Here is an 11,366-nt window from a genome sequence, read left to right on the forward strand (position 1 = left end):
TCCTCAATTTGATCAAAGCTCGAGTTTTAAAGGCTCAGATCGTGCAGCACAGTGCAGGCTTCTTCCGTACATATCCAGCTGCGGCTAGAGCAAGGTCTTCTGCACGTGTCAATCGCTCCCCTTCTGGCAGTGTCTAGAGTCGGCGTCGACAAGGCAAGGCACGGATCAAGCCACGACTAGGGCACGATCTTCCGCACGCGTCAGTCGCTCCCAACACTATCTTTGGCAACGTCTGGAGTCGACATTGGCAAGGCTCTATCCCACTTCTGTTTGCGACAACTTCCGACAACCTTATGGAATCGGGCCTGTTAGCGTCGGTTTTCTTCTTCCTTTTTCCTTCTTCGGCTTCCAACTTTGCCTTCCGGTCGCTTCTTATTCCTCTTGTCCTCCTTCGACGATTTACGATCTTTCTTCCACAGCAATGAAAGTCGTTGGCTCTGATACGATGTTGAAAACAGAGGTTTGAGAAGAAAAAGGCTTAATTTTAGTATAGAAAACTATTCTTATTTATAGGTCTATACAAGATATCTTAATAAAGAAACAAAAAAACATAGAATAACTCTAATATAATCCTTCCTAAATCAGCTACCCGAATATGGAAGGTATTCTGTCGTGACTCCTACGTCCCACGGATTGACCACTGTATTCGTTGGATTTGTTTGTGCTTTAATGGCTGCATTTTAACAATATATAACAAACAATAAAGCCCAAAATGAAGAATACAACAAAGAAAGACTCTCAACATCCTAGAAAGAGTTCCTGGTGAGGATAAAAAAGTGAGTACACAACTTTCATCATCTTTCTTCAACAACTTACAATCCTCAAATTTGTACACTTGATTTTGGGAGGAGTCTAGCTTGATTGTACTTGAGAGAGAGATCTTGAATCTCAAAAAGAATTTTGTATGAATTTGATTACCTAGCAGGTTCTGCTAGGAGTTGCTGGCTTCTCACCTTTGAATAGAAAAGATTTACAGAAATCAAAACGATTTGGAAAATATTATGGAAAGCACAAGATTGAGAAAATTAATAATATGACTGAATGCTCAAGAAAATTCCCTTCAACGCAGACTTTTCCTCAAAGCGAGCCTACCAAAATGAGTCAAACAATTTTTTCGGATATAAAAGCTTATGCTACGATACATGTAATTGTTTGATTTTTTTTCAATCTCTTCACTGACCACCTAACGTATTTTGTTTGTTATGGCCCAGAGGGCATAAGATTCAACATAATTTGAGTTTTAAATATCAGGTAAAGTGAATCTTTAGCTCGATAACAATGATAATTATGCAAAAAGAGGTTTTGATGATTAAGGAACTTTCGAAGAGTAAAATCGAGCAAGAAATCACATAGAACATGTGAGTAGAAGCCAAAAGAGAAATAGTGACCGCTTCATGTATACACTCATACATGTGTGAAATTTGAGGACATCATTTTAAATAGAATAAAGTTTATTATTGTAAAACCCCAAGCATTTAACTTGGTGTTTCTCACAACAACCTGATAGGAAATATTTGAGTTCGCAAGTAACCCTATGGGTATTACTTGAGTTCGCAAGCAAACCTATCTCCAATTGGTGAAAAACAGCCAGAATAATGTGAAATCTGGGTGAAAACAGCCCAAAATAATATATTGCGGTAGGAAAATCAAAGCCAAACAATAAGAAAAACAAGATATAAGAGATCCTCAATTCGAGAGGATCGTCTCTCCCAAATCTCTAGACAAGAGAGTCTAGAGCCCAAGTTGCCAAGAAACCCTAATTGAGAACAAATCAAAACATAATCCCTCCCTAATACTCTCATGCTCTTTAATACAAAAGCTTTCCTAATCTAATTTCCATCCCAAGCCCTAGCTGCCCCCTCCTTTTCAATTTAAATTCAGTTGAACAAGTGGGGCCCTCACTATGGGCGGGCAAAGCCAAGGGAGGACGGTTTCTGCCGCCTGTAATAAAATTGAGCAGGGCCTTGGGCCGGCTGGGCCGGTTCAGGGTGAACCAGCCTAACAATACCGCCATCCCAAAGAATCACCTTGCCCTCAAGGTGAAAACCATGAAACTGATGTTTCACCCTCTCGAATGGTTCTCACGTGGCCTCGTAGTCAGGAAGGTTCTTCCACTTAATCAACACTTCCTTAGTTCCCTATTCTTTATGGAGAACCCCCGTCAGCTCTAAGGGTTCCAAAACCACCTCTAAATCCTCAGTAAGTGTCACCGGTAACTCGGAGTTAGTTGTATAATCATCAATGGCCCTTCTCAGCTAAGATACGTGAAAAATCGGATGTATAGTCGCCGTTGGTGGTAATTTCAGCCAATACGCTACTGCTTCGACCTTCTCCAGCACTTCATAAGGTCCAAAGTACCTTGGAGCAAGCTTTTCATTCCTCCTGTTGGCGATTGTCTTATGTCTGTATGGTCGGAGCTTCAAGAATATCATCTCCCCCACTTCAAACTGGATGTCCTTCCTATGCCCATCAGCCTATTTCTTCATAATTTGTTGGGCCCTCAGCAAATGTCTCTTCAACTCCTCCAGTAGTCGATCCCTCTCCTCCAAGCACTCTATTGAAAAAACTGGAGTACTACTACTTCCAAATTGCACTTAGTGGGGAGGATCGCGTCTATACAACACCTTGAAAGAGATCATCTGAGAAGCATAATGAAAAGATGTGTTGTACCAGTATTCAACCCATGATAGTCACTTGGCCCATAGCTTGGGTGTCTCCGAAACAAAGCATCTCAGGTAAGTCTCTAAGCTCCTGTTGACTACTTCCGTTTGGCCATCCATATGTGGGTGGTAAACTGTGCTACTCTTCAGAACTATCCCCTGTAATCTGAACTCCCTCCAAAAGTGGCTGAGGAACACCTTATCTCTATCTGATACTATCGCCTTTGGTACCCCATGCAATCTGACCACCTCTCTGATGAAAATTGAAGCCACTATCACTGCGGTGTAAGCGTGTTGAAGGGGGATGAAGTGATCATACTTGCTCAATCTGTCCACCACCACTAAGAGCACCGTGAAACCTTATGAACGGGGCAACCCATCTATGAAGTCCATGGATATCTCCTCCCATACTCGTCCCGGTAGAGTCAACGGCTGTAGTAGTCCTCCTGGTGACATAGTCAGGAATTTGTTCCTTTGACATACCTCACATCTGGCCACCATCTCCTCTACATCTTTATGCATTCCCTTCCAGTAATGCTCCGAAGCTAGCCTCATGTATGTCTTCTGCACTCCTGAATGGCCCCAAATATCACTTCCATGAAACTCCTGGAATAAGTTTGGGATGTGAATCGAAGTCTGGGGCATCACAAACCTCCCCTGGTATAGCAATCTGCCCCCCTCCAATGAGTATCCTGGGTGGCTACCCTCTTTTCTCAGTAAATCTGCCCAGATCTTCCCCAGATCATCATCCCTCTGATGGCCTCCCAACCTAGCATTAAAGGAACATATAGTGCCACTGTCTGCAGCTCCACCATACATCTGGACAAGACGTTTTCCACCTTGTTCTCCACTCCTTATCTATACTAAATCTCAAAATCATACCCTAGCAACTTGGACAGCCACCTCTGATGCTCCTTTGTTACCATCCGCTGTTCCAGTTGGTATTTCAAGCTCCACTGATCTGTCCTGACAATGAAATGCCTCCCAAGTAGATAGGGCCGCCACTTCTGGATGGTCATTAACTCTCTCTTGTAGACTGACTTCAACCTGGCTCTAGCAGTCAACACCTGGCTGAAATAGGCAATAAGCCTATGACTCTACATAAGCACTACACCCAACCCATACCCGGACGCATCTGTCTCAACTATGAAGATCTGAGTGAAATCTGGTAAAGCTAGGACCGGTACCGTAGTCATAGCCTTCTTCAAGCTCTTAAATGCTGATGTGGTAGCCCCATAGGAAATCGTCCTTCTTCAACTGCTCCATGAGTGACCATGCTATGGTGTTGTATCCCTTTACAAACCTTCTGTAGTATCTTGTCAGTCCTAAGAATCCCCTCACTCCTTTAAATTTTTAGGCACTGACCACTTTAGCATTGCCTCAATTTTGGATTGATCTGCTGCCACCCCTTCTTTGATACAGCATGGCCCAAGTACTCTACACTAGCTTTTGCAAAGCAACACTTCTTCAAGTTGATTCTCAGTTGGTGCTCCTGCAGCACCTCTAACACTCTTTTTAAATGCTCCCAATGCTCCTCTTATGTCATGTTGTAGACTAGGATGTCATCGAAGAATATCAATACAAATCGTCTGAGATAAGGTTTGAAAACCTTATTCATAAGTGCCTGAAAAGTCGATGGAGCATTGGTGAGGTCAAAAGACATCATCAGGAACTCATAGTGATCCTCGTGAGTTTTGAAGGCAGTCTTGGGCACATCCTCCTTCATTCGGATCTGATGGTATTCTGATTTCAAATCTATCATGCTAAAGATCACTGTTCCACTCAATTCATCTAATACCACATCAATAACTGGTATAGGAAACTTGTGAGGTACAATTTTCTTGTTAAGCGCCCTGTAGTCCACACAGAATCGCCAGCTGCCGTCTTTCTTCTTCACCAATATAACCGAACAAGAGAAGCGACTGATGTTGGGTTTCATGATTCTTGCCTCCAATATCTCTCTAATCAACTTTTCAATTTCATCTTTCTGAAACTAAGGGTAGCAATAAGGTCGTACGCTAATGGGTGGCACACCCTCCTTCAAAATGATTGCGTGCTCCTGCTCCCTGTGCGGTGGCAATCTCTGAGGTGGCTGGAACACCTCTTGGAACTGCTGAATCAGTGGCTATATGGAGAGGGGTATGTCCCCACCCTCTTCCACTCTAGCTCCCTCCAAGCTGTACAGCTCCACCAAGTATCCTCCACCCGCCAACTGTATATCCCTCACCATAATTTTAAGAGAAACCAAGAATTTTAATAGCCCAGCATCTCCCTTATCACCATCTTCCTTCCATCTATCATCAACTCCATAGTGAGTGCTCCCCAATTCACTTTGGTGTCTCCCAAAGTCTATAGCCATTTCATCCCCAGGATGACATCTTTACTCCCTAACTCCAGTGGAAGAAAATCTTCCCTCACATGAATCCCCTGGATAGTCAGTAGCACTCCTCTGCAAATCCTCTGTTCTTTCTCCACCTTCCCCATATCCATCACACCCCATAACAACCGGTATCCACCAATCTTACTCCCAATTGGTCGATGACTTGAGTGGAAATGAAATTGTAAGTAACCCCACTATCAATCAGAACCACCACCTCCCTGTCCTCTATCTCCCCCTTCACCTTCATGGTATGATTCATAGTGAATCCTACCACCGAGTTCAAGTAAACCTCGGTCAGATCCAAATGGAGCTTCTCCTACATCTCCTCCTCACCTCCCTCAGCTTCCTCGTCATCATAGAAGGTGAGAAACTGAAGAATTCAATCCTTGCACCGATGCCCTGGCGTATGCTTCTCATCGCACCTGAAGCACAATCCCTTAGCCCTCTTCTCCTGCATCTCTTTTTCTGTCAGCCGCTTGAAATTTCCCCCGCTCCCTCCTCCTACTATCTTCACCCTAGTGGCCTCTTGACTTCCTCCTGTTGCAGGACCTTTAGGTGCTAGATGGGTGGTCATCATCCTATAAGTGCTCCCTGTGTTGTTACTCCTGGCTCCCCTCTCCAGATTTCTCTGATTTTCAACTAACTGTGCTAACTTCATGGCCTCCCCAAGTCACGAGGCAGCAGAACTTTCAATGTTGCTCGGATCTCTGCCTTCAACCCCTTCATGAAGTTCCCCTCCAATACAGTATCTGATAATCGCTCCACTCTACTGGCCAGGTGCTCAAACCGTTCCCGATAGTCTGCGACTGATCCCTCTTGTGTCAGAGCAAATAACTGCTTATAGAAATCTCCTCCCCGATCGGTTTGGAAACGTTCTATTATACAGTCCTTGAATTCCCTCCAGTTCCTAATAGGTCACCTCTGGTCTCTCCACTAATACCATGACAAAGTCTTCCCTTCCAAGCATAAGTCTGTTGATGTCAGCTTCTCCTCCGTCAGCCCATTAACAGCGAAGTATCTCTCCACCTTATAAATCTACCTATATGCATCCTCTCCTTCAAATATGAGCATCTTCAGCTTCCTAACCTTCTGATCGTCACCATTCCCCCTTATTCTTCCATAGCTTCCCCTCTCCCAAGTGCTAGACCCTCCCCACATCTCCCGGTCTTCCCTTGCCCTGTCATAGCCCAAACCCCCTTCAAATTCCGCCCTTCTTTCTTCTAAATTAGCACATTGACGGTCATAGTATCTCTCCTGACGTTCCCCATATCCACCGCCTCTTTCTTCCCTCTGGATAGGCTCTAGATGGGGTCTTCTTCTTCTCCTTCCATGATTTTCACCTCATCTTCCTCCCTACGGATTTCAGAATTTGTATTTTTCCCTTCCACACCTTTTGCCACCGAAGCCGCCATTTGGTTGTGAATTTCCAACATTTTCTTCATCATGTCCCGGAGATCGACTATTTGTCCTTCCATAGAGGAAATCATTTCCTCCACCGTTGTCTTGATTTGATTCATCTCCCTTCAATCCTTTCTTCCAAAGCATCCACTTTCTTAGCCGCCATCACTATCCGAAGTTTGTAGATTCACAAAATATGAATTTGGGTCTCCAAAAATATTTGCCACTTTCCCTGACCAAAAACAGCTGCTGGAATTAGCCAAAATCAGCCCTATACTGGTCCCAAGACTTGCTATGATACAAATTTGATAGTAAATACTTAAGTTCGCAAGTAACCCTAAGGGTAATAGTTGAGTTCGTAAGCAAATCTATCTCCAATTGATGAAAAACAGCGAGAATAATGTTAAATCTGGGTGAAAACAGCCCAAAATAATATATTACAGTAGGAAAATCAAAGCCAAACAATAAGGAAAACAAGATACAAGAGATCCTCAATTCGAGAGGAGGATAGTCTCTCCCAAATCTCTAGACAAGAGAGTTTAGAGCCCAAGTCGCCAAGAAACCCTAATTGAGAAAAAATCAAAATATAATCCCTCCCTAATCCTCTTATGCTCTTTAATACAAAAGTTTTCCTAATCTAATTTCCCTCCCAAGCCCCCTCCATTTCAATTTGAATTCAATTGGACAAGTGGGGCCCTCACTATGGACGGTTTCCGCCTCCTGTAATAAAATTGAGCCGGCCCTTGAGCCAGCTGGGCCGGTTCAGGGTGAATCGGCCTAACACAACCCAAAAGGATGGTTAAGCCGAAACCAAACATTTGGTTAACTATAGCTCGATTCAATCAAGCATCAAAAGAATTCAAGCTATGAAAACTCAATCTAACAATTGTTGAGTAGTTTGAATGCATGCGAGGTGATTTCCTTCAGCCAAATAGATTTAAGGGAGATCAATCAAAAGTAAATCTGAGAGAGTCCACGCACTTTTTTTTTCAAAGAGAGAATCTCTAGTGGTCCCTTTCTAAGGCACAAGAGTAGTATGATGACTCACACAATAAGTAAAATAGTGGGAAAAAGGTTTCATTAAGTACCATGTGTCCTGAGATTTTAGTACATTGATTCCTTTACCCTTAGATGAAGGTCAAGTGTCTTGATCTCAACCATTGATTATAATCCTTACTCTTCTATAAAAGATAAGGGAACCTCAAAGAGAGATCATTTAATCAAGCCTTCGAGTTAGGAAAGGTAAGCCAGAGTCTCCTTCCTTCAATGGGAAGCAAAGCAAGATTTGATTGGGTAGGAGAGCAAAAGGAAGCAGAAACTAATTGCCTCGACTTTTTGTGGCTACATTGATGAGGAAGTTTTTGACTTACTAGCATTGCATTGTTCCTTACATGTTAAAAAATAGTTTTCATAGCTCTCTTTCCTTAAAGTGCTCACAAGTTATGCTTTGTTACAATGAATATCTTGCAATAGACTAACACATGAATGTTGGTTGGGTGATTTGAAAAATAATATGAAGCTAACGAAAGTTGTGTTTAACGGTACAAATAATAAACTTCATATTGATGTAATGTGATAGACTGATAGTCTTATTTATTATTATAGTCATACTTAGGGGCTTTTTGGTTGGATTTCAAATGGATGTAAAGTATTCCAAATACAGGAGTTTTGAAAAGTTGTGTGTTTGGTTGAATGAAAAAAGAATGCAAAGTAAAGTAAATGTAATGTAAACCATTTTAGTTCATTTTTTAGGTAAACCAAACTCGTCTTGAGCGAGAATGGTTTACACCGCAAACAAGCACGCTTGATCGCTGCCACCGACCAACCGCCGTCGGCCATCACCACTGCCACCAGACACCACCGTCGCCACTCGCTACCAGCCACCTCTATCCGCCGGTCACCACCATCTTTAGACTTTAGACTACATTCATTTTACTTCAAACCAAATAAAAAAAACATTCACTTGAATTTACTTTACACTCATCCAAATAACTCAAAAGTATTCCTTTTACACTGTATTTCTTTTACACTAAATTTTTTTTATACTGCATTCTTTTTTTACCCAACCAAACAACCCCTAGTCAATTATTCATTTGTCCTTATTTATCACATGTCATAAGGAAACTCCTGCTTACACCACAAACCAATCGATGGATTGATATTACCTTTAATATCTAAGTAAATCAAAGTTTTGAATCCTCTAAAAAAATAGTAATTTTTTGGGCATACTTCTCATTATTTTAAGGTCGCAGCATTAGAATGTCCATGAGTTTATGACTATTATAACAAATAATAGGCTTTAGGTTATAATTAAAGATTGTTAATAAATAAATTAAGAAATAGCATTTTCTTTGACATTCTTTCTTCGGTTTATCCTCCCTCCTACTTGTAAGCATAGAGCTTCTTCATGCTTTATTTCTCGCTACATTCTCCTACCCTCCCTTTGTGGCATTTATTCTATGAATATTCTCAATCCTTTCTCTTTACCTCTCTACTTCTTAATCTAAACTAGATTCTTCTCTTCACAACTCGAAATTTCAAACTACCAAAAATATCCATTATGCTTTTGTCACTAGTTGTCCTACATCACAACACTTTTGTCTTCTCAAATAAACTGGCCACTTCAAATCAATACTCAATTAGGTCAAATTGGATTTTAAGAGATAAAAAGTCTTTATAGATTAATTGAAAAAAGAAAAGATGGAAATAGAAAATGCGGGGAAAACTGAACTATAACCGAATAAGCTATCCAATGCTTGTGCATTTCCTCTTATGCCAATAGCAATAGTTGGACGTTCTATAATTGGGAAAATATGCTTATTTAAAGTTCAATACACAAACAAAGAACACTCTTATATGAGACTAGAACAAACAGCTATCATTATTATGTTATGAATAATCAGCAAATGAACCAAGACATCTATACGAATACCTTTATAGGCTTCTCCTTGGTCTGTGTGTTCAACAGAGAAGAGAAGATCTCAATGCTATTTCTAGTAATAATAAGTAACTCCTTCTTTTCTTCCATTGAGATTGACACTCCCTGCAAAGGAATGGAGCCCAGTGTAGCCTGCTGACCAGAACTGGTAAGAGGATACCCCCCGGGAAGAGATGCATGATCATCAAAATCATCTTCAAGTGAAGAAAATAATTGAGCAGAACTGCCATCTTCCTGCTCATTAGGTATTTGCCGTGACTTTAAGTTCTGAAAAAAAAATATATATATATATATATATATATATATATATTCTTCCACGTCAGATCAGCAGACAGAAAAAATGTTAAATAGGAACTTGTTTATAAGAATCCTAGTATATGGTAGAAAACAACATTTTTACAACCTCGAAAAGAACAAGATTGTTTTGAATGAAATGTGTTGGTTAAGCATTTAGTCATGCAATAATAACAACAAAGCCATTGGTTCAAGCATTAAGGATGATTGATGCAAAGAAAAAACTAGCTATGGGCTTAATTTATTATGCAATTAAGAAGGCCAAGGAGTCGACAGCTCATAACTTAGGAGGAGATGAGTCTAGATACAAGAAAGACTAAGGAAATTATTGATGAAAAGTAGGAGCTTCAACTTCATCGTTGTTTGCATGCCACAAAATATTACCTTAATCCTCGATTTTAATATACTGAGAGCAAGTCAATCAATCTTAAGAAAAGATTAAGTTTATACCATATTACGGATAGGTTGATAGCTGATTCAATTGAGAGAACAAAGGCTAATCTACAGCTTCTAGTATTTGAAAAGATGGATACTTTGGGCTAGAGAAAGCCAAAGATGTAGCTATCTGCTCTACAGATAATTTTCAATATTTATCAGTTGAAATAAGAAAGGATTCTTCCAATTTTAATTATTTTTTAAATTTAGTTGATGTTGGATTCAATTTTGTCGATGGCAATCCAATGCTATAGCGAGTTGTTGTTAATGTATTTGGACTAACATGTTCATCGTCAAATTGTGATAGAAATTAGAGTTCATATAATCAAGTTCATACTAAAAGGAGAAATCATTTGACCATCTTAAGGATAATTTTTTGGTTTACATTATGTATAATAAGAGAGCAAAAAATAAACATTTGAAGAAAAGACTTCAAAAGATTATTAGGATTCCTTTGTAATGATGGGCTATCAGATAATGAATGATTTGTGCATGATGATAATAATGAAATTACACTATTAAATTTGCAATAAGATCTCAATATTGATTTCTTTGATAAGGAGAGAAGCAAGACAAATATGTCTAACATAAGCCAACAAGAAATAAAAAGAAAAGGTATCTATAAAAATTTAAGCCATCAACATAATCTTATTTTAAACTTCAAATAATATTATTATTGATTATTATTAATTAGGGAAGAAAAAATGATTGAAATTGAAGATAACAAAAGAATATTGAGAGAACATTGACACAATTGAAGATGAGATAGAGGAGAAAGCAATTTATTAGTGAAGTGGATGAAGCAATCTTGGGGACTACTTGCATAAGCGTAGCCTGACGTACAAGAATCATGGACACCAACATTAAAATTTAAAATTAAAGAGACTGAATCCATTGGTTTTTAAGGTAGCAGAAAAATATGAATATTATGATTTCATGTTTGAAGACCATAAATATTGTAGATTTGAAAACAAACATGGGAGAAAAAAAGTCCATATGTATATGAGATGGGTAAATAAAATTAATGGAAAAGGACTAGAAAGGAAAATAGGGAGACAATATGTAATGTAGTTAGAATTTGTGCAAGAGTAAATATGCAAATTTTAGTAAACACTCATGCAGCACTTAACATGAATAAATAGAATATGGGACTCAATAGGCAGACGCAAAGTGGTTGGCATATGGCTAAAGATGATAATGTTTTCTCTTTTTATATATATATATATATATTTATTAAAATAATATATATTTATATATGTAT

At 39.6% G+C, this 11,366-nt stretch overlaps 2 protein-coding genes across 2 annotated transcripts in view; both read right to left on the reverse strand.

The window, feature by feature from the left end:
• Positions 1-308: 308 nt before the first annotated feature.
• LOC114579854 lies at positions 309-4,599 on the reverse strand. The gene is made up of 4 exons (XM_028695710.1): positions 4,270-4,599; positions 3,564-3,713; positions 3,144-3,518; positions 309-437 (listed from the first exon to the last, which is right to left on the reverse strand). The coding sequence occupies exons 1-4, from the start codon at positions 4,597-4,599 to the stop codon at positions 309-311; spliced, it is 984 nt and encodes a 327-aa protein (XP_028551543.1).
• A 4,659-nt stretch (positions 4,600-9,258) lies between these two features.
• Positions 9,259-11,366, reverse strand: part of LOC110096738 (TOM1-like protein 2) — a 4,326-nt gene continuing 2,218 nt past the window's right edge. The window contains exon 2 of the mRNA XM_028695709.1: positions 9,259-9,643. Coding sequence (XP_028551542.1) covers positions 9,359-9,643 — 285 coding nt within the window. The 3' untranslated portion in view covers positions 9,259-9,358. The remainder of the gene's footprint in view (positions 9,644-11,366) is intronic.

This window comes from Dendrobium catenatum, unplaced genomic scaffold (assembly GCF_001605985.2).
Source record: "Dendrobium catenatum unplaced genomic scaffold, ASM160598v2 fragScaff_scaffold_668, whole genome shotgun sequence".
Taxonomy (NCBI): domain Eukaryota; kingdom Viridiplantae; phylum Streptophyta; class Magnoliopsida; order Asparagales; family Orchidaceae; genus Dendrobium; species Dendrobium catenatum.